The sequence below is a fragment of the Eretmochelys imbricata genome, chromosome 7, assembly GCF_965152235.1.
Source record: "Eretmochelys imbricata isolate rEreImb1 chromosome 7, rEreImb1.hap1, whole genome shotgun sequence".
Lineage (NCBI taxonomy): Eukaryota > Metazoa > Chordata > Testudines > Cheloniidae > Eretmochelys > Eretmochelys imbricata.
Window position 1 is genome coordinate 26,649,574 of NC_135578.1, and position 24,429 is coordinate 26,674,002.

Here is a 24,429-nt window from a genome sequence, read left to right on the forward strand (position 1 = left end):
GTTATACCACATTTTGGCCTTCCCCAAAAGCTGCAGCAATAGTGGGCCGCATGGGCCCCAAAGCAAACACCTGCCCTTGTTAAAAGTCCAGCAAATGTCATTCAGACCATGGGCTCTCTTTTGGGCTTGCCGAGTAATAGATAGGCCTCTATCAGTATGAACACCTGGCCCCCATGGTTTCATCCACCCCAACCAGAACATGTGATGCGGGATGTCCCCATTGAATTCTAGCCTGTGTTGCAGCCCTCAGCCTAAACTGTTCATCACAATTAAACCAGTCCATGCCCCCAAATGTATTAAATGCCTGCCATATTATGTCCAAATATTTTAATAATGCTGGGCTTCTTTTGGGGTATTGCTCCAAAATAACATATGTGTAGGTTAAAAAAGCTGCTTCCCAATTTTCTCAGATTGTACCTAGCCTTGGTTGTTTGACATTGGCAGATTTAGATTAAATCTCAGGAAAAACTTCCTAACTGTAAAAACAGTAGTACAATGAAACAGACTGCCTGTGGAGGTCATGGAACCTCCCTCGCTGGAGGTTTTCAAAAGGAGACTGGATAGCCATTTGTTTTGAGTGTTTTAGACACAACAAATCTTGCATCTTGGCAAGGGGTTATATTAGATGACCCTAGTTATCCCTTCTAACCCTATGATTCTATGACTGGTTTGCTTATCCTATCCCGTCTTATTGTCTTTCATAGCTTCCTTGTCAGGCAGCGATAAATGTTTATGTATTCACCTCTCAATATCTTATCTTTAGTATTGGAGAGAAGGTAAATTCCTGTTGGGTCCAATGCTTCTGCATTACCATATTCCTAACTAACCTCCATGGATCCCTCAAAGTCCCGAGGCTCTCTGGGTACCCCTTCAAGGGCAATCCTATCCCTGAATTTTTCTCTCCCATGCTTCTTGTGTTAATGACCCCATTGTTTGGGGACTGCAGCATCCAGTTATTCCTTTATCCCAAAGCTGAACCCATGCATGGTGACCAGGACTCCCCTGTGAGGTAAGCCCCTGGCCTCTGAAACAATTGTAAATTAATCTGTAACAGTTGTGAGAAGTTGTTGACATCTGAGAGAGCCATGTATCAACTATCCTGTGCCTGAACTGCTGCAAGGCTCTCCCTTGGTTGTGGCACCATGCTCTCCCAAACTATGCCCATTACACTTCTCTCTCCTGAACTGTCCTGCCCCTCAACCACTCCTTGGTGTTGTTCCACCCCTGCCATTAGTGATTGTGTCTCTTGCCATTCTTGTGCTCTGCCTCTTGGGTCTTAGAGGTAGCTGATCCCCCTGGTCTGACTCTGCTTGTCTTGTAGCACCCTATAACTCTTGAATTGATGCTGAAATAACTTCTGCTACAACATCATGCATCATTTCAATCAAGTTTTGGCCTCCCCCAAATCCTTAATGCTTGTTGTACTGCCCTGGCAGGGTTTACCTCCAAGTGACCCCTGCTACTTGGGGAAAGGGGTCTCCACCTGGGTTTCCCAGCCCCTCTTTATCCCTTTCAAGGGCAGCCCATGTTCCCTGTAAAGACCGAGTTCTCTGTGCCCTAGCCCAGTTCCATTTCCCTTGTATAGATTAAATCCTCCTCTTGCATAGGAGGAAGGGATTCAACCACCCCAGCCATGCTGATAAAGAAGCCCAGAGAGGGGATTTCCCTTCCTTCCTCTAGTTGACCTGCACCTGCTGGAAGGGGAGTGTCTCCCCACCCCGCCTCCAGTCTTACCATGTAGCTATGGTGAGCAGGCATCCAGACCGTCTGATAGTCTGCTTGCACATGGAGACACTGCTGCCAGCGGATCCCTGCTACTCCTGCTGCCAGGCCAATCCCAGGGCTACCTGTGGTATCCGTACCCCACCCTCCTACACACAGAAAGGGTAATTCACACACCTCCTGGGTGTGGTGTGCTGTCCCAGCTAGTGACACCAAGACCACTGAGAGAGAGAGAGAGAGAGAGAGAGAGGCAGATTAATGAGTCTGCTCTATAGTCTTCGCTAAGGGCCATATAGCTTTTAGATTATGCAGTAGATGCTCATACACTAAGCTCCAGAGGCCCTAGGTTCGATTCTGCCCACTGACAACTGGGGTCTGTCAGTGTTACACAGTGACTTTCCCTGACCTGCCCTTCCTATCCCTCCCTGTAAAGTTTTCCCCAACTGCCCACCTACTGTAGGGGAACCCTTATAAGGGCAAGCCTTTTCCTCCAACTAGGCGGATAAAGATCCCTCTCATGGAAGGTTACGATGAGCAAATTCTGCCTTAGCTTCAGTTTTCAAATGATATTAGTCATGTACCCCCATGAAAAGTGCATTCTGGTAAAAATATCTATTCAAACAGAGCCCTTTCTCTGGCCATTGCTTACCAGTATGTCATAAAGTTTGACGCACATTTTTTATCACAAATAAATATGGGTTTCTATTTATTGTTTCAGAATGGAGCTAATTATTCTGTTGATGGTCCTCTTAGAAGTTTAGCCTGCCAGTCTTTGAGGGTTACTAGTTTTGAAATTCCTACTCTTGAAAGTGCTGTTGCTGTGAGTATATGGAAATTAAGGGAGAAACCCTCACGTAACTGCATCAAAAATGTGCACCGTACTTCTATTTAAATTTCCTATGCACAGGAACGCCGAGAAGTCATCAAGTGTATTGTTAATTATTTGTTTGCCCAAAGGATCATATTCATAGATCCATTATCAAAATGCTATGAAAAATTGGATGTAGGCAATTTGGAATATTTGGTCAACTATAAATATAAAAATAAAATAAAAAATTAAACAAAAAGTTGTTTTCTAACATATGAGAGAAATCTTTATAAAATAGATATTTCAAGTTCTATAAAATTTAAGCAAACAAAACAATAGTAACTTTTTTTTCAAAAGCACACTGTCATTTTGGTAGTTTAAAAAATTGGCTGAAAATTATACTCTGGGGATCAAACCATTCATCCTGAAAACTACTTTTATCTTTGTCCATTGTAAACACCAGGAGCAATGTTGAAAGACAAGTAGTTTGACAGTGACAGATTACCTATAGTTTTGTTTTCCTGTTTAGCTTAGATAGACTTTGTGCAGTGCTGTGTCCCACTGTAACACAAACCCCTGCATTCAGATGTCATTGGTCTTAACATTCTTAATCCTCTGCATTGCAGAGGTATTTTAGACAAGCAAGCTTGTGCTGGTATGCAGAGCACCAGGGCAAAATGGGCAAATAACAACACATCGTAATTAAGAATCGGAGTAACCAGAAATAATTATAATATTTTAACATCATTTTTTCACAGATTTATGTGTTCTATTATTTTTAATTATGCATTGAAATAGCTTTGGCATTGGGTTTATCCTGATTTACCAAAGGTCACCACTGAGAAGTCTCTAAATTCCTTACACAGCCTGAACATGGGTATTGCCTACTCTTGTGAGCATTCCTATCAATTTGTACCAAATGATATGGCAGTTATTGGAAAGACATGGTCTGTGAGACTATGATGTAATTAGTTTAATGGACAGATATATCTCCTCTCCAAGGGATCTGTTTTCTTTATCTGCCACTAATGAAACAAAATACAAGTTAATAAGTAAAAAGTATATTATGACAGGGACTAAGGGGGTGGTTTTCAAAGGCACACAGGGGAATTGTATGCCTAGCCCTAATGGAAAGTCCGTGGGAGTTCACTAGGTACTCTGCTCCCATATGTGCCTTTAAAATTGCACCTAATTTTTTTTCTTAATTATTTTTTTTAGACAAAAGTTCCATTTGTATATTTTAGGCAGTTGGAAAATAAAAGAATTATTCAGTGCTGCCAATATGAAAAACATAGATATTAAATGGGGAGAGGGGACATAGTGGGAAATGAGGGAGGAAAAGATTGCTCTAAGAGAAATGCGGGAGGCAAGGGGAGGATGGAAAGAGAACTGCATTTTGATGACTCTCTCTTCTACATTTCTTGCATTCTGAACTTCCAAATCAAATGCAACTTCTCTGTGCTCCTCTGCACAACCCTGCCATCTTTTGAATTCCTGCTCACAATCTCAAGTTCACTCCACTCCCCTTCTTATCCTCATGGGCACTCAGCCTCCCCTCAACATCTCATGGTGGGCAAGAGGGTATGAGCAGGGTGGTGCAGAGGGTGCAAGAATCCCCCAGCTGTGAAGGAAAGAGGATGATGTGGAGGAGAGTGATTAGATTGGTGGGACTGGGGGCATATGGATATGCTGGAGGCAGAGGAAGCCAGTGCTTTGATGCCAAGCCATTGGTGTTTCAAGAACCTTCTTTTGTCTCTTGCTGGTAATAGCTCACCTTACCTGATCACTCTCCTTACAGTGTGTATGGTAACACCCATTGTTTCATGTTTTCTGTGTATATAAAATCTCCCCACTTTATTTTCCACTGCATGCATCTGATGAAGTGAGCTGTAGCTCATGATAGCTTATGCTCAAATAAATTTGTTAGTCTCTAAGGTGCCACAAGTACTCCTTTTCTTTTTGCGGATACAGACTAACACGGCTGCTACTCTGAAAAGAGCCTTCTTGACATTGCTGTCTTTGCTCCCCAATAACTCCATGCTGTTTAGAACCCTTGATGCACTTATGGCTTGGCACAGAGGTATTCAGCTTCCCCGGCATTGCTATTTCATATTATTGTTTATTTTTTCGGAAAATAGCTTACACTAAAGAGAGTTGTTGTTTGAAAACAGTTTTTAAATAGTTTAGCTTTTAAATGGAATAGTTTATAAATGGTGCCCTCACCGATTATATAATAATATGTAATCTGCATGGATCAAATTCTGCTTTTAGCTCCAGAAATATAATTCCAGAGTAATCCCAGTGAAGTCAATAGAGACTCTGGATTCACACCTCTATAACTGAATGCAGAGTTAGACCAGTGGCTCTGTTGTAGAATGTACAGTTTTTACATTGATGCAGGCAATCGACACATTTTCTATTTAAAAATACAGATAATGTTCCGTTGTTTATTTTCTAAAGATGCATGTGCATCCATAATGGATTAACGGCATGTTTTAACATACAGTGTTTTTTTCTTTAGGGTGACAGAGAGAAGCTGTTTCAAACAGGATCTCTCATCACTGTCTATCTCAAGCCACCTCCTACTGAACTTAAGGTTGAATACTCAGGGTCATGAGGGAAAGAAAACAATAATTAAAGGGGAAAAGTTGATTGAGCTGTTTTTTTTCTTCCTCGGTATGATTAGCACATGAGAAGTGGGCTGTGTACTCTGTATATATCATTAGTTCAAACATTTCTGACTTGAATTATTTTAATGGCTGCATTTTAAATTGCATTTTTGTATTTTATGCAGAATGGCGCAAGTAATCAAGACTGTAAAGGTTCTTGTTAGAGAATCTTGTTTCTATAAATCTTAATGTTGGCATTTTATTTATGTGACAATTGTACTGTCTGCAGCTTCCACCCCTAAAAATTGTCATGGGTTCTGTTATTAAAGCTGAGAAAATTATTGATAAACTAACACAGTCAGGGAATAAAATAGAAGCATTTACGAAGTTCCCTTTTAAACTGACTGTCAAACGTAGCAATGCAATGTATTACAGTTGTAGGTTTCTGTGAGACTCCTTATGAAGGTTAACGGCAAGGCAGCACTCAAAAGAGAGCATTTATCTTAGTGGTCATCCTTCAATGTTTTAGTCTACTGAGAATTTTTTTCAGAGTGGTTAAAACCATTTTTTGTGTGTTTTATTAGCTGTATCTTGAATACCTCCTACAAGGTGAATGACAGTTTAGGGTTATTAAATCTGTTCTTAGTACATTCTTTTATCCATTGTTAATCTTGACTAAATATATGTTAGTGAACAACCCTTTTTCCTCAGTTGTTGCCCGTATTTGTTAAAGAAATTATTCCTTTTGACATTTGTTTAGGCTGCAGTTTGATAAAATACTGTGTACAGTATACTTTTTCAGTTTGGCATTCAGCAGACTATTTCATGGATTTATTTCTCTTTGCATTATCTTATCTTCCTTTTAGCATGCTTGGGCTTCCTTTTTATATTAAGTAATTTTTTTTTTCAGTCCAAGACAGCCTGTTTCACAAACTTATAGTATATGCCTCTATTTGTTGTTTAGAGATCATCTAGGGGTTGTGTTTTGCGAGTTTTATGCTCACACTTAAATATGTGCAGCTTTACATATCTTATACTTTCTGAAGTCCCATAACCAATATTTTTGTGTAAATAAAAATGGTTAACATACTTTAAAGCTACTCCCAGTGACTTCAGTGGGAGTTTTGCATTAATACGAACTACAGGTTTTAGCCCTTTAGATAGTGGAGCTATTTAGTTGTTTATTGTCCCTGTGAGCAAGATACTTAAGCACATGCACAACATTAAACACATAAGTAATTCTGATTAAAAATGTTGCTGAACTGGATCCTTGTTTATTAGTTCTAGAAATGGGCCACAAACTTGCTCCCAGAGACATCAAATTAAGGGCTCGATTCTGCCACCCTCACTCACATTGAGTAGTAACTTAGCAACAAGAAGTCCCAACGAAATCTGTGGGACTGCTTGCTGAGTAAGGTCAGACATTAGTAAGAGTAGCAGAATCTGGGCCTAAGTAAACTGGGCATAGTCAGATGTTTTCATAAGGTAACACCAAAATTATTGCATGATTTTGCTATTAAGGTAATTTACTGAGGGTCTGTCACCTTAAAAGGGCACATGAATGCTGTATATGAGAGAGTTAAATACTCTGAATTAACCAAACCTGTGGATCCAATGGACTATCCACAAACCCTCCGTATGTTACTGTTGATACTGAAGCACAACATTGTTTCTGTACAGGTTGAGATTAAGCCAACTGTCCCTCGTCCAAACAGTATCATCTGTCTGAAGATGTTTTTAAAATAGCAGTGTACTAATTAGCATTGGATGTTAATGTTTTGATAATTTTACTGAATGGAAGAATGTCATCACACACACACTCCCACAATTTGCACCCTTGGGATCCAACAATATTTTGAGAACATCAGAAATGAGTTGCATTCATCCAAACCAGTTATTAGAGTTGCACCTTATATGCTAGTTGTGAATTTGGCCAATATCTGTAAACTGCTTTGGGATCATTTGGAAAGTAAGCTGATATATTAATATAAGATACTATGAACATTAATAAAGTTAATAAATGTTGTGCTTCATTGTTGATGTTAAACCTTTAAGTAACATTTAAGTAATCATGTACTGCTTATGATTTTTCTCTATAGCCCAAAATGCATGTCCTCTGAATGTAGTTTGTGACCATAATCAGAAGTATATGACTGGAGTGAATGTATTGCCAAATGCTACACAAACTTTTACTTAAGCAGACTTCAGACATGAGAGGTAGCAATCCTATTCTTCTGTGCATATTAGATAACCGTCAAGATGAATTATTCACTTTATGTATTATCTTTAAATCAATAGTAATCTATATTCAAGCTGAGCAGAGAGTAGTGGTTAGATATATATTTTATTGAATTTCAGTAGGGAGTCAACACATCTCAGAAGCTTTGCAGGTTCAAACATGTAGTGTCCGAATATATCTGAACTTTTTTGGATCTGTAAAGTAGGAGTGGAAACAAGACTGATACATGAGATTTCAGAATCTGCTGCCAACCATGCTGGAAATAAAACAAGCTTTGCAATGCTCAGAGTATTCTAGTACTTCCATTTCTAATCCAAGATGGAACCAGAGCACAGAGGAGCCCAAAAATTAAAAGTAAACTTTTTGAACCTCAAAAGATTTAGCTTAGGCTTTCAGTAAAGGTTCAGCTTGATTTTAGTATCCAAGTCAGTTCATCCATTGCTAATAAATTTTTTTGATCTGTTACACAAAAAAGGCAGGTTGTACAAATTTTTAAAGTACTGTGCCTTTGTGTAAAATCCATTGTATTATCATTTTAATAACTGATACATTTCTCTGGGTGGAGCACTGCATACTGCCATTTCTGAGGAATGAACTTTATGCTCTAATAAGTCATTTCCCTCTCTAATTACTCTGACCATAATTTGCATAAAAACGTGCGTATCCTAAAGACTTACCTTGTTCTTGAATGGGGTCCAAAATGTTTCAAATAGCTCATGAATATGTGACAAAAAATGAACTGTAGATGCACAGATAGGAAATTAGTTTTAAGCATGTAAACTACCGCCTCCTTCTAAGGGCCTGATTCTGCAACCCATATACTGAGTAGTATTTACTCAAGTAAGTAGTGTCTGAAGACACTAACTTCAGTGTTACTACTTGCTTGAATAATTACTATTCAGCATGAGCCAAGGTTGCACAATTAGGCCCTAAACTGTAATATAGAAAACAAAAATAAGTTAAAGTAGACAAACCTCCACAAAACTTCCCAAATCAACAAATGACTCTCCCCAGTGTCTCAAAATTCTCATTGTCTGATCGGCTGAGTGAATCTGTCAGGCAAGTGCAATAATGAAGAAACTGTTGCATTCACTGTCTTTTTTAGCCAGTTGGCTGGCTTGGGAGCTGATCAGCTGCAAGATTCCATAGGGCTTTGCAGTCACCAGTCAAAGCGAGTGTGCAGCCTTGGGACGTCACTACCCTCCCTCCTCACAGCCATCATGTAACTGCAATACACAACCAGATTTTGATATTTTAGCTGCATCTTCAGCAGTATTTTTCTCTAGTAGTTAACTATATTTTGCTTATTTTGTTTTTTGTTTTGTTTTTTGGAGGAATGGCAAGAATGACTTCCTTACATGGATAAAAGGGATTCAAAGTGCAATACTAATAAGAAGGAATTCTTATTAAAATTGGAAGAAAATGCTGATGGATTTAGGGACTATTTTGTTAATTTAGAGATTTTTCTAATTTGACCGTGTAAGGCTGGATTAATTTTTCTTGATGTTAGAAATATTACTCTAATATTTATGTAATAGATTAGTTTGGGGGCACGGGGACAAGTTACTATTAGCAAAAAGGATTGCTGTCTGTAAATATTAATGCTGGAGAATGTTTTTAAATTCACTGCTCTAATAAATTATTTTAAAATGTATTTTTATTACTATTGTTTATTAAACACTAAGGAGACATTTTGGCTGCAATACGTGATAACATCTCTATAGAACTGTATTTTGATATTTACTACTTTTGCTGACTTGGGATGTAATTAAGAATGATAAATGATGCTAATGCTTTTAAGTTTGTGAACAGGAGACTGTATCAGACTCTATGTTGTACTCAGTGCCATTCAAACCCTAATTTTCAAATTGTATATTCAGAGGGCATACATTGTAGGCCTCAATTTCTAGTAGTGCCAGGGTAAGAACGGTACATCTCTGACTTGGGGAGATTTATATATGGAGCTTCCCATCTTTTTAGGTCACTGAATCAAATTTAGTCCATGTTGGTTAATGAGAAAGTCATTACCATCTAATGGCTGTTTTGATAGTGAATACGAAATTAGTTGCCACTTAATTTCTTGTTCCATGGCTTTAAAATCCACCAGCAACAGTGGCAGTAGTTACTATCCTTAATAGGCATAGAAGCTGAACTGCCCTCTCAATCTCAGAGTTCCCTTCAGGCCCATTGGCAAGGTAGTGTGGTGAATTTTTCACAGCTGCTGTCAGAGCTGCACATTTTCTATGAAACAACAGAGACCTTTAGGCTCCAAGGCTGTGCATCCGGCCTCTCCCATGAACACTCAGTTCACTTCACCTAAAATAAATTAGTAAAACCTCCAATATCCTATTTTATTAAGCTATGTCTTCCTGGAATTTAATGGAGTCTGAGTGCAGGGACTGCAGTGGCATTAGGACCACATGGCATGGGCCACAAAAAGATGGGGAGGGCTTCTAGTGTCCCTATATACGCCTGTATAAAGGTCTGTCATAGTCTGGCTCTTGTTTTTTTTTAACCTCAATGGTTATAGTGATATATGTCATGATAATGCATATTGTTTTGAGCTACCACTTGCTTGATAATTTAAGCAGACAAGAGAGAGTAATCAAATGTTATCTTTGGTAGAATATATAGTTCAATCTGATTAACTGAACTCTGGTTAACCAAAACTCCTGGTCAAATACAGTTGGATTGTCTACCTTGGGATTGTTACTGTGTCACTATTCAAGTCATGCATGATCTATGTCTCTTAGTCCCAATGAAAAGGCATCAGCAGAGTTTATGCTCTTTCAGCCTTTCAGGTTGATGACCTCTTAATCAAAGTCAAAAATGTTCATGATCTTCTAACATTTAGTATAAAAATAACAGTAACAATGAGAACAATGTTAACCCTGGTTTCAGAGTAGCAGCGATGTTAGTCTGTATCTGCAAAAAGAAAAGGAGTACTTGTGGTACCTTAGAGACTAACAAATTTATTTGAGCATAAGCTTTCGTAAGCTATAGCTTACTTCATCGGATACATGCAGTGGAAAATACAGTGGGTAGATTTTATATACACAGAGAACATGAAACAATGGGTGTTACCATACACACTGTAAGGAGAGTGATCACTTAAGATGAGCTATAACCAGCAGGAGAATGAGGGGCGGAGGGGAACCTTTTGTAGTGATAATCAAGGTGGGCCATTTCCAGCAGTTGACAAGAATGTGTGTGGAACAATAGGTGGGGGGGAATAAACATGGGGAAATAGTTTTACTGTGTGTAATGACACATCCACTCCCAGTCTTTATTCAAGCCTAAGTTAATTGTATCCAGTTTGCAAATTAATTCCAATTCAGCAGTCTCTCATTGGAGTCTGTTTTTGAAGTTTTTTTGTTGAAGAATTGCCACTTTTAGGTCTGTAATCGAGTGACCAAAGAGATTGAAGTGTTCTCCGACTGGTTTTTGAATGTTATAATTCTTGACGTCTGATTTGTGTCCATTTATTCTTTTACATAGAGACTGTCCAGTTTGGCCAATGTACATGGCAGAGGGGCATTGCTGGCACATGATGGCATATATCACATTGGTAGATGTGCAGGTGAACGAGCCTCTGATAGTGTGGCTGATGTGATTAGGCCCTATGATGGTGTCCCCTGAATAGATATGTGGACACAGCTGGCAACAGGCTTTGTTGCAAGGATAGGTTCCTGGGTTAGTGTTTTTGTTGTGTGGTGTGTGGTTGCTGGTGAGTATTTGCTTCAGGTTGGGGGGCTGTCTGTAAGCAAGGACTGGCCTGTCTCCCAAGATGTGTGAGAGTGATGGGTCGTCCTTCAGGATAGGTTGTAGATCCTTGATGATGCATTGGAGAGGTTTTAGTTGGGGGCTGAAGGTGATGGCTAGTGGCGTTCTGTTATTTTCTTTGTTGGGCCTGTCCTGTAGTAGGTGACTGCTGGGTACTCTTCTGGCTCTGTCAATCTGTTTCTTCACTTCAGCAGGTGGGTATTGTAGTTGAAAGAATGCTTGATAGAGATCATGTAGGTGTTTGTCTCTATCTGAGGGGTTGGAGCAAATGCGGTTGTATCGCAGAGCTTGGCCGTAGACAATGGATCATGTGGTGTGGTCTGGATGAAAGCTGGAGGCATGTAGGTAAGCATAGCGGTCAGTAGGTTTCCGGTATAGGGTGGAGTTTATGTGACCATCGCTTATTAGCACGGTAGTGTCCAGGAAGTGTATCTCTTGTGTGGACTGGTCCAGGCTGAGGTTGATGGTGGTAAAACTATTTCCCCATGTTTATTCCCCTCCCCCGCCCACTGTTCCTCACACATTCTTGTCAACTGCTGGAAATGGCCCACCTTGATTATCACTACAAAATGTTTCTCCCCCCTTGTTACAGTGTGTATGGTAACACCCATTGTTTCATGTTCTTTGTGTATATAAAATCTCCCCACTGTATTTTCCACTGCATGCTTCCGATGAAGTGAGCTGTAGCTCACGAAAGCTTATGCTCAAATAAATTTGTTAGTCTCTAAGATGCCACAAGTACTCCTTTTCTTTTAATGTTAACCCTGTATTTTTTGTGCATGTTTTGAGAGGTTGACAGAAAATAATTGACATTGAGAGCAAGGGTATGCAGGGAGTTGGGGATCAAGATTTTTGGGGTTTTTAGATTGTAAAAAATTGTCAGTGCCTTGCAACCCCCTTAGATTGCCTTTCATACCCCTGTGTGTATGTGGGGGACATAAGCCATTGGTTATGAAACACTGCTGTAGGTCTGCATGTCTGGGTGTCCACTGAGTTGGAGGACCCAGAGTGCAGACGTGGCAACATTTTTTGGATTGCTCCCTTGATATTCAGAAGATTTTTTGTGTACCCATCTGCTTCTTAAAAGTGGGGTTGTATAGTGTTACAAATCCACACACTTCTATGGTCTCAAGTACATATGGCATTTTTGGCAGGTAGAAAAATAAAGACAAATATGAGTAAATCTAAGTGTCAGTTGTCTGAATGCTACCAGATTTACCAATACCTGTGACTGCCCTTGCTCTCTATTCAGATTTGGGGCCTCACTGCCAGTTTAATTCTGGAGGAAATATAAAGATTCACTACAGCAGCTTATTTAGTTTCCTTAGCAGTTGACAAAAAAATTATCCCTTGATGTTGACCTAACATTTTCATTCTCCACATGATTCTTTGAGAGAGTCCTCTTCTTTTACAGCTGGGTAAACTCTGTATTACACTTAGTAAAATATGACAATGTAGCAACTGAAAATTTGAAATCCACCAGCTGGCAAATATATAAAGTGAAACCTACTAGAGAATATGCAACTGTATCTACATATCTTAACTTCTAACTTAACCAGATTTAAGAACCACTGGAAAATCAGCCATATGGCCATCTAGTCCGTACTCAGCCTGCGTTTGTTAGGTTTTTATTCTGACCATTCTGTGAACTTTTGCAACTGCACATCCAAACAGTGATTATATATTCTACTTCCTATTAGAAGTTCCAGGTATGGTATAACTTGATATTCATCTGATGTATCTACTTTAATAGCAACAAATAATAAAATGGCTTTGAGCCCATTAGCATTAATGTAGTAAAGCAGTGCACATTTTTATTCTAGCTGTCCTGAAAGCAAGACTAATACAGCAAAAGCCGTCTTAAAGGATTGTTCAAGATACTGACAAAAATTGGTTGCTCAATGGAAGCTAATGAAAAAACCTGACTATTTCAGAAATATTCTTTTAGTTAACAAAAACCTTTGGACATTATGGCCAATTTTTGCTTGTAATTTTAGTTATGTATGGTAATAAAAATGTCTGTTATCAATTGAAGAATCAAATCATTAAACTTAGCTAGTTTCATGTAATCACATATTTTGTGATTAATAATAATTATAAAACTAAGCTTTCTAATGTCACTTTGTACTTAAACAAAGACTGTTGGAGAAATATGGCATCCTTCTATGCATGATTTGTAAAAAATAGAATTAAAAACAAGGAAACTTTGATTATAATGAACAGGCAGAATAATAAATGAGAATTTTAAGTCTATGTATAAAATGCAATTGTTTATCTAAAATTAATCCATATCTCATACCTTTGAGAGCAGAATATATGGGTTGTTTTTCTTTGGCTCCACCAGAAATATTGTCCTCTAAATATTTACATTAATACATTAGAAACTTAGAAATAAAAGTGATATAGCTCTCTTGACATTTTTGCTGGTAAGCTTGGAGGCCATAAAAATTCCAGCCTGTTAGCTTACCTTGACTGTATGAAGTTCATGAGCCATATTCTTACAGCTATTAACAGGTGGAGTTTAGGGTTAATGTATGACTCATTTATCTGTGTTTATTTTTTCTCATGATTGATCTTACGTATTTCTGGAGGAAGACCTAAGCCATAATGTATTCTATTCTGAAAGCTTTTATATACTATGTGTTTTTTCTGAGCTGAAATATTTTGTTTCTCTCATTGCACACATTACACAAATCTAATACATTCTTCTTATTATTTAGGAAACTAAGGGAAAGATTGCTGTCTTGACTTCAAGGATGCTTGGGAATGTAAGGGGGAGTAAGATCCTTCCACATCCCTTCATGACTCCCTGCATCTCCATTGCAGGATTATTTTAATTAATGCCATGGCTGGCAAATGCAAATGGCTCCAAAGCATGGATTAAGAGGAAGGAGGAGTGAGAGAAGGAGAGGGAGTAACCCTGAAGTCCATGTTTCATCATTTTCACTTTTTGCCAGAAATTACTCTTGTATTATGGTACTCACTGATAATTTAAAAACAGATCCTGCTTGATGCTTATAAATAATAGGAAAATGTTGAGTAAATGAGAGGGAGGTCCAGAGACCTGTCATTTGTGTGGTGAAATCTCCAGGAGGCAGAGACAAAGAACTGATTGGAAAAATATATTTAATTTGTAGCATTTAAGTCTTTCTTGTTAGATATTTCTAATATGAATTTTTAGTGACAAGTTTACTTGGATTAAGCAAAGTGTGTTTTAAAACTATATGCCCAAGACTGTTTCTAACATGACAGAATTCAAAGAAACGTTTCTAAAAATTGCATTGTATAATGTACTACATGTATTCAGCTAAATGTCATGTGAAATATTTGGATGAAGAGAGAGCCCATTCTGTTAATTTGTTGGCACATAGTCTTTTCATGATTTCATGACACCTGCCACAGTTTGCAACTGGATGACTACTCAAAGTATAAATGATTTTTCAATTATCACTTACAAGAAATATTCCGATGTGTTTTCTGATTTATTTAAATGAGAAACAATAGCGTTTTTTAATTTTATTTTATCAGGCAGGAAGCACTGCTTGCTGCAATCAGTGAAAAAGATGCAAACATAGCCTTGCTTGAACTGTCTGCTTCAAAGAAGAAGAAGACTCAAGAGGAAGTAATGGCTCTTAAACGAGAGAAAGACAGATTAGTACATCAGTTAAAACAACAGGTGGGAGAACATTCATTTTACTCTTCTGTTGGGGGCTGCGGCTTGGTGGTATTTTCATTTTCACTGTTTTATTCTAACCTCATATTGAAAGTCTTCAAGCCAAGTCTATCTTGTATCAGCAGCTGTGCAAGGTAGGGTAAGAATAGTGTAAATGTTGCCGTACTATTACTTAATTGATGGCTGTTTAGTATTTAGATGCATGTTTGCTTGGCTCATGTTATATGCAGCCAACACACTTTCTGTTTTCCCTCTTCCATAAAAGCTTCATTATCACAAAAGACATCAAAGAGCAGATGCATCACTTCAAACCTGTTTAGATATGTGTACATTTGTAGTAAGTAGTTATTTGTTCAGAAGGTTCCGTGTTTTCTGAGAGGTTATCTGGAAATCATAATTGTGATTAAAACAAACCCCAAAATTAATAAAAATACTTTTATCTTTGTTTTTATAAATACATTGTAGCAGATGAATGCTTAGTTATAGGCTCTAGAAATAAGTTTTGCTATATGAAAAACTCTGTAAATGTCATTTTATTTTCTATCTTACAAATGAGGAAAATCACCATTTGTGATACAGTATCTGCGGACATCTGTAGATGTATATGTGATACAGCATACAGTATTTACGGACATCTTCACTGACTAATTTCAATAATGTGAACACACATTGTATACTGACTGCTCTCTGATTTTGTCACAGCACTTGTAGGTACTATAGGCTCAATAGCAAGTAAGTGAGGGAAGGATGCTCAGATAACCTAAGTAGTAACTATCTGTGTCGTGTGTCATATGAGCATGTTGTCAAACACCTTCTCTAGTAATGCTTAGCGAAGAGATGAGAAGGATGTTTTCAGATTGTGACTGGTAGATAGTGTTGTATTTGGTGTTTTCCTTTGTTTGGTAGTGTCATCATTGAGTTTTGTGATTGTTACCTGAGAAGCAGGAAAATATCACAAGGCAAAGTCATGCTAGTCCCTTCAGCCTCTCAAAGTAATCAATCAGTGGGTCATTTCACAGGTGAGCATGCCATGTTAATACTGTAGTTAGACAATGTTATGATTCTTTATTCTGAACCATACATTGCATACTGTAGATTTTCATTCACTCAGCAACAGAAAATTAAGGAAAACCCTTGCTTCTTAGCTAAGTTCCCTATAGCTCTGACCTCATGCACCTAATCATTATAGCTTTTTCCCACAGGTCTATAGAAATAGGAAACAGCCCCTGAGCATGAACATATCATCCATTTGTGATGCTGACTTCATCACAGACATTGCTGCCAAGTACCTGGGTTCCAGCCATGATGCACATATGTCTCAGGTCAGTCAGCTATTTAGGAGACATTTCAGCCAATACCATATACCCAGTAGATACATCAACATTTGTGCTTTTTCATTCTTTTCACTTATTGATCCCAGGATTTTCCATGCTGCAGCCAAGCAGCATGGATTCAAACAATGGTAGTCTTTCTTTCTTTCTTTCTTTCTTTCTTTCTTTCTTTCTTTCTTTCTTTCTTTCTTTCTTTTTGTTAGATGATATTAGATATTTCCTGTGACCACTTCAGATAAGTTACTTCTTTCCTTCTCCTTCATCTTTCCTGACTGAAGAGTGAAACAATAGAGCACCGTACCTTTACAGTGTCCATCAAGGATATTTCTGAAATGCACTGTAGATACCTATACACCTATTGGAGTATCTCTCTTCAACTGATTTCTGTGAAGTTTGCAAAACATCCATAATTTCCTTCAGCCACAATGTAGGAACAGATATAAGCAAGAAGAAGAGAAGCATTATTTTGGATATTTTAGATTAGAAACTTAACCAAGTACTACATGCTACTTCACTACTTACAGCTTTAATACACATAAAATTTATGACAAAATTACCTCATTTTATTGTCCTGGACATCTCAAGAAGAAAAAGAAAATACCGTGAATGTGGCTTAACTAGGCTGCAACTTTATTAAGTAAAACATCTGGGAATCCTCTGAAAATAACTTGTCCAGTGTAGGTCATCCTTCCTTCTGTAATCTGTGTGATCTGGGGGAGGGCTGATATCAGTCCTCATTGCTGGTCACCACTACCCTCTCCTCATGCAAGATTTAAGGGTATAGGGAAAGGCGGTGGTCTCCTTGCTGTATTGGACATTAGAAACCCTGACCCTGTTCTCCATCTTTTTTAGGAGATGCCTTCTCCTAATCTGCTTCCAATTCTGATTTATCAGGGGAACCAGACCCTATTGAATAATTAACTATGATGGGGATCTGCCAAGTAGTGACAACATTAATTTTACAAGCTAACCTATCCCTGTTGCCTGAGAAGAGAGGGTGGCAAAACAAAACAAAACGAAAAAAAAACAAACTAACAAAAAATAAAATGAAAACACCCTGCCCAGACCAATCTGGAAGGAAATATTCCTTTCCAGAGCAGAAAGGTGATGATATGATGCCAAATAGCAAGGTTCCAAAACCCAGTCCTACTCTAGTCCCGAGTGAGGGAGCTTTTTCATTCAAGGCACACAGGCTGGCATCTCAAGCAGGGCGATAGGCCTGTAAGACCTCCCATTGGGTGCACAGGAGCTAATAGGTTTACGCTATACCCCTCTGTCTAGCCAATCAGCCAAGGAGCACCCCTTCTCAAGCCCACAAGGAAGCTGGGTGCCCATGGGGGGCGTAAAGGAGGTCAGTCCTTGAAGTGACCAACTCCCCCACCCCCCCATACTAGCTCAGAGTAAGCTTCCTCATCAGTGAGGCTGCAGTGAGAGTGGTAATGTGGGGACAGGTTTGCTTGGGCACCCACTATAAATAGACTGAAGAGGTGTTGCTGAGAATCTCTTTAGCAGAACAAAGAGTAGACTTTTTTTGTTTCACAAAGAGACATCAGTAGGTGAGAGCAAATGAGGTTAGAAATGGGTAATTTAATGGTTCCAGTGCCTAGACTGTCTTTTGCTCACAGGGAGTTTTCAGCTTCTGCCTTTTATGGTACTGTGTTCATTTCCTGTACAGGAATTCAGCCATAGCTTGGGTAGCAAAGAATATGTATGAAACAGATTTATCTCCATATTGTATTGCTGCATGATCTACAATGTTCCAGTTATATCAATTATTTTGCAGGAGGTTTCTTCATAACACTCATGCCACACTGGTACTTTCTATTGTGCGCCAGTATAAATAGAAATGTTTCTTTTTTCCCTTCTTTTTTATACCTTCCAATGGGAACCTTTGTGCTGCTCTCCAGGTTTTGGTCTAATGAACGCTAACTTTTTACTCTTCTCTGCTGAACTGCCTCTCATTTTACCTTCCAGTTAGACACATTTTACTATTACTGCTCCAAAAGAGAAAACAATAGTCATGTAATAAAAGCAGCAGCCCTCCCATATCCCTTCTAGATACTGACATGTGGTATGAATCAGGTACCAGGGGATAATTACCAATCTCCTGTTTAAAACAGAATAGCTGATTTGTAATGATTCCAAAATGATATTACAGTTAGCACTCCCATTTACATCTCTGTTTTCAAAGATTAGTAACTTTAGCAAGCAAATAATCTGGCTCTCTGTCAGGAGATGGTTTATCCTTTTAAAACTATAGAAATTTATTTGGCCTTTTTGTGGCTGACTTAAGAAAATACTGTTTGAATCAGCTGTTATTTTGAAAGCATCAACTATAGGCAAATCAGCTCAGCCTAAATAAAAACTGTCCTGAAACTTTGCCCAAAGTTCAAGATGCACCATTATATATCTCAGACCTGTTTCATTAGTTTTCTGCTTTTGTTGCCATATTCTAAGGCTGGGGTCTCTTTCTTTCTGTCTCGCAAACATTCCCTGGCCCTGCTGTTATCTGCTCCGGTGGCAGCCCAGAATGCATAACACATGAGAGAAACTCTTGTGTTCTGAAGTCTCCAAACCACATTTCATTCTGGGACATCACAAATGGTGAAGCCTCAAAGTGAACAACATTGTGCACTGGGAGATGTGGAACCTAGCATGCCAGTCTGCTATACTATCACTGAAGAATGATTGCAGTGTCTCAGAAAGTCCTGATGCTACTGGTAGGGAAGGCCACAGTAACGTCTCTCTGGAAACTCCTGTTGTTTTTAATGGAGATGGGAAGTTGAAGTGTCTCATTTAGGAAATTCCTGTTTTTGATAGGCCACAGAGATCCTAAACTTCCATCAAAGAAATCTGCCCTGAGAGCAGGGAAAACCATAGAGGGTGATAGGAAGGAGGACTGTAATTCCCCCCTGCCTTTCCCAACGAATCTTAATGATTCGTATGAGGAGCCATGGAATATCCTCCTGAAATCTCAAGTTTTTAGTGGGGGAACAGGGGACAGTCCTGTTGATGGGGATGAGATCCCCAGATTCTTTGATAGGGAGAAAATGCTGAAGCTTCCCTCCTAAAACCTCTGCCAGCAGGAGAGAGGGCCGAGGAGTTTTCCCAATATGTTCTGATCTGGGTTAGGTCTATGGAGGTAGGGTGTGAGGGAAGGGTCATAGAACTTTGGTGGGGAGACCTCAAAATATTTAGCATCTCCGAAGATTGATTTAAAATGTCTAGGTGCTTATCTGGCAGGAACATCTAAACATTTGCAAATTCGCCTACTGCTGCCGAAAACACTTTACAGCAGGATCTGGTACTCCCACAGTGTGTATTCATATAGGTATCCAAGATCTGCTTCATATTTAAAGAGATATGGGACAGTATGTAGTAGATTTTTATTATTGTGTTTTAACAGTTCAAGAGGTCAACTCTATTAAACTCAGTGGAGTAACCCAATGTATTGAGGTTTCTCATAGAGTTTTATTGTGATTGGATTAACGCCAGAAAAACAGATTCTATCACAGTGCTGTAATGCATCGCAGATTTACACTGAGATTGAATTGCCTAAATGCAAATGTGTCTGGATTTACCACAGGCTTACACTGTGATAAACTGCTCTAATTGCTGTGATAGAGTCCTAAAGCATCATGGTGTATTTAGTACTTCAGATGGAAGCAGATTGGCTCTCCACAACACTTCTGCAAGATAGTTTCAAAAGAACATTAAGGGTGTACCACAAACTGATGAAAGCACAGAAATTCCCCTGTGACGGAGAAAAGTACCATATGGTTTTCAATAGCTAGGCATAACCGGGCAGCACCTGAACAGCTTTCTTAATCAGCCCCATTGTGCCTCAGAGGCCATATGTTATGCTTCCACCTTAACGATGAATTTCCTTCCTTTTGTCAGTCTGTGTCATAACCTTAACGTTATTTAATGGCTTTTATTTTCAATGTGAATTGTGTTATAACCAAGTCAATTCTTAGTTTAAAAAAAAAAACTGGAGAAAAACATTTACTTCCCATGTATGACAGTTTAGCCAGCTGCACCCTTTTCTTTTATTGAAGTTTCATCCATATGTCGTCTTCAGTGCAAGTATTTGTCTGTTTGCAATACTTCAGAAAAGCACATTTCTACATAACTCATAATTAGGGCCAGGGTTTTTTTTTTTAAGACATATAGTTGCACACACACAATGCTTTCAAACTTTTACATACTGTTTAAGAACATATTCAATTAAAAAACAAAACCAAGAAAAAAAACAACAGAAAATTGTGCAAGCAGATTGATTATGGTAATTTGCATGTATAATTCCACTATTTGCATGTAGAATCATAGAAGAATCATAGGAGATTAGGGTTGGAGGAGACCTCAGGAGGTCATCTAGTCCAACCTTGTCCTCAAAGCAGAATCAACCTCAACTAAATCATCCCAGCCAGGGCTTTGTCAAGCTGGGCCTTGAAAACCTCTATGGATAGAGATTCTACCACCTCCATAGGTAACCCATTCCAGTGCCTCACCAACCTCCTACTGAAATAGTTTTTCTTTATATCCAACCCCGACCTCCCCCACTGCAACTTGAGACCATTTCTCCTTGTTCTGTCATCTGCCAGCACTGAGAACAGCCTAGCTCCATCCTCTTTGGAACCTCCCCTCAGGTAGTTGAAGGCTGCTGTCAAATCCCCCCTCACTCTTCTCTTCTGCAGACTAAATAAGCCCAGTCCCCTCAGCCTCTCCTCATAAGTCATGTGCCCCAGCCCCCTAATCATTTTTCTTGCCCTCCACTGGCCTCTCTCCAATTTGTCCACATCCTTTCTGTAGTGGGGGGCCCAAAACTGGACGCAATACTCCAGATGTGGCCTCACCAGTGCCGAATAGAGGGGAGTAATCACTTCCCTCGATCTGCTGGCAATGCTCCTACTAATGCAGCCCAATATGCCATTAGCCTTCTTGGCAACAAGGGCACAGTGTTAACTAATATCCAGCTTCTTGTCCACTGTAATCCCCAGGTCCTTTTCTGCAGAATTGCTGTGTAGCCAGTCGGTCCCCAGCCTGTAGCAGTACATGGGATTCTTCCATCCTAAGTGCAGGACTCTGCACTTGTCCTTGTTGAACCTCATCAGATTTCTTTTGGCCCAATCCTCCAATTTGTCAAGGTCACTCTGGACCCTATCCCTACCCTCCAGCGTATCTACCTCTCCCTCCAGCTTAGTGTCATCTGTGAACTTGCTGAGGGTGCAATCCATCCTAACATTGAGATCATTAATGAAGATGTTGAACTGACCAGTGGGGCACTCCGCTTGACACCGACTACCAACTGGATTGAGCCCTTGATCACTACCTGTTGAGCCTGACGATCTAGCCACCTTTCTATCCACCTTATATTCCATTCATCCTATCCACACTTTTTTAACTTGCTGGCAAGAATACTGTGGGAGACTGTATCGAAAGCTTTACTAAAGTCAAGATATTATCACATCCACCGCTTTCCCCATATCCACAGAGCCAGTTATCTCCTCATAGAAGGCAATCAGGTTGGTCAAGCATGACTTGCCCTTGGTGAATCCATGTTGGATCTGCTCCATGATTTTTCCAGGGACAGAGTTAAGGCTGTAGTTCCCCGGATTCTCCTTCCCTTTTTTAAAGGTGGGCACTATATTTGCCTTTTTCCAATCATCTGGGACCTCCCCCAATCACTATGATTTTTCAAAGATAATGGCCAATAGCTTTGCAATCACATCAGCCAACTCCCTCAGCACCCTCAGATGCATTAGATCCAGCCCCATGGACTTGTGCATGTCCAGCTTTTCTAAATAGTCCTTAACCTGTTCTTTCAGTGCTCAGGTCTGCTCTCCTCCTCCCCATACATGTACTGTCACACTAATTATGTGTGTGAAATAGGTGGGCCTTATGTGCATAACGCCCTTGTTAATATCTGTTCTAATATTTAATTTTAAAAATTATTTATTTAGGGTTGTGGGATTATTATTATTATTATCAATAAGTATTATTTATTATTTATCATCATCCTGGCTAGGAGGAAGAGATTAAAACCCATTAAAATTCAAGCACAGTTACAGTAAATAAATAAATAAATAAAGCGATCTTGCTCAAATGGATTTTGTACACTTTCTGAATTTTACCTGCTGTCAGAAAGAACTCAGTTTGACTTTCAGATTCCAATTTGATTTTGCAATTAGAAACACCTAATATTGTTTGTAAATTGAGTAAAATTTGCTTTGGAAACTGTTGAAAGTCAATAGACACCCAACTTGCAAAATCTGTTTTTCCATATTCACTTTTTAGGTGATAACCATGCTTTAAAATCAAATGATAAAAATAAAGGCTACATTTTAAAAGAAAGATTTGTGCGTTGTCTTTTCAAATATCTCTATCAGTTCAATAATAATTTTTTTCAATTGACAAATTTACTGATTTGTGATGAAAGTGGCAGTTGGCAAAGCAAATCGTAAGTGCAAGCTAAACTAAAAGTAAATAAAACAAGGTATAGAATATTTATGCTTAGAGGACTTCACTGCAAATTTCACATCTTTGGTGGTTTTTTAAATATATAGGGCCAAATTGTGGCTCTTAGACCGATGTGGTGGGCTGTCTCTCTGACTAGTCAAAGTATTCCAGTGGTAGTGCAGACTTAATGCTTCCAATCATACTAGCTCAGCAGCAGGAGTTGCTAGACCTCTACAAAAATGTAGCATTTGCCATGCTAGGCAGTGAATGGAACCCCAACCCACATAGGCATACCCCTTCTGAGTTGTGAAGCAATAGCTTGTCATGTTTCCTTGCATGCAAGAAACACAAGCGACACCCTAAATACTTGAAATAAAGTAAGTGTTTGCATAAACAAATGAGAATATTACAACACATTGCAAATCTATGGACTGATATGAATGGAGACACATATTGAAGATCAAGATATTATTTTATGCCTGAACTCGTCATAAAATGTGTAATACACACACAGAATCTTGCTGAGATAGTCCATTTAAAAGACCAGTGAATGTCTGTGTTCCAGAAGATGCATTTGTTTATAACAGGTCTCTCTGTATTATGTAGTTTTGATAACTGTAGATAGGTTACTTAACTTCTCTGTGACACAATTTACCTATCTGCAGAAACAGGGATAATAATGTTCACCCAATTGGTGCACTTTGAGATCTTTGGCTGGCAGATGCCACCATTTAAGTGCAATGAATTATAGATAGTTGTTATAGAACTGAAACCAAATATTCGTTATGTAGGAGTTTAAATCAAAGTGAAGCACAGTGAAACACCAACAACTGAACAATTAGGATCATTCTGAGTGTTTTACATGTGTATACTAATGATGAATGCTTGATAGGCCTCAAACACAATGTTTGTGTGAGGTTTAAAAGAGCTTTCAGAAATAAAGTATTAACCCACCACTAGGGCTGTGGTTGACTGCTTGTATAATATGTCTAATCATCCTAGCAAGGATTCCTTTTGAGTATTCAGAGATAGTTATTGTTAGTGACATTTGTACAATGATGCAACCCTTCATGAAATAATTAACCTAAAGCCCATTATTAAAAAAAACTCAAGGGATTTTTTTTAAGAACAGAAGATATTCAATGTTCCTGATTTATCCTGATCTCAGATACTGTGAGTAAATTTCCCAGTTGTCTCTTTACGCTTTTGGGATGTTCAGCCAAAAACGTAAGTGGAATTGGCCAAATTGAGAGGTTTTCCAACTCCTTGAGAGCATTTTATTCTTCTTCTCCAAACAAGAAATTAGAAACCTTTCCAACATTTTTGAGACTGCAGGTGTATGGGATACTCTGGCCAGAGGCAAAACTGGTGTTTGGCAGTGTTCTCTAACCTATTAGTTCATTGCTTCATATTTCAGCACATGAACATATTGCTGATGGAACAAACAGTGTGAGAACCAATCAAGGAACCTGTAATATCGCAACAATGTTAATTGCTAGCAATGTTTTCTCTTTCAAGCAATCCATGGAAGTGTTTCTTACTATGAGCTAGAGCTGGTATATGTGCAAATAGTGCTTACAGCAACACCAGAGAAAAATGAAAGAAACATGTTGCATTATACATCTTAAGTACATAACAAATAGTGTTAATGTGACATTAAAGGGGTGAAATCAAGAACTCAAGTCAGGAAATTCCATAAATTAGGGTTTTTCTTGCAGCATTCATTCAGCTATATTGCATACATCCTGTATATTTTATGTATCAGAAATATAAATAGTAATAGTATATTTACATTTAACAAGGAA

At 38.8% G+C, this 24,429-nt stretch overlaps 1 protein-coding gene across 1 annotated transcript in view; it reads left to right on the forward strand.

The window, feature by feature from the left end:
* ERC2 (ELKS/RAB6-interacting/CAST family member 2) overlaps positions 1-24,429 on the forward strand; it is a 658,083-nt gene that overhangs the window by 617,045 nt on the left and 16,609 nt on the right. The window contains exon 20 of the mRNA XM_077822546.1: positions 14,690-14,837. Coding sequence (XP_077678672.1) covers positions 14,690-14,837 — 148 coding nt within the window. The remainder of the gene's footprint in view (positions 1-14,689; positions 14,838-24,429) is intronic.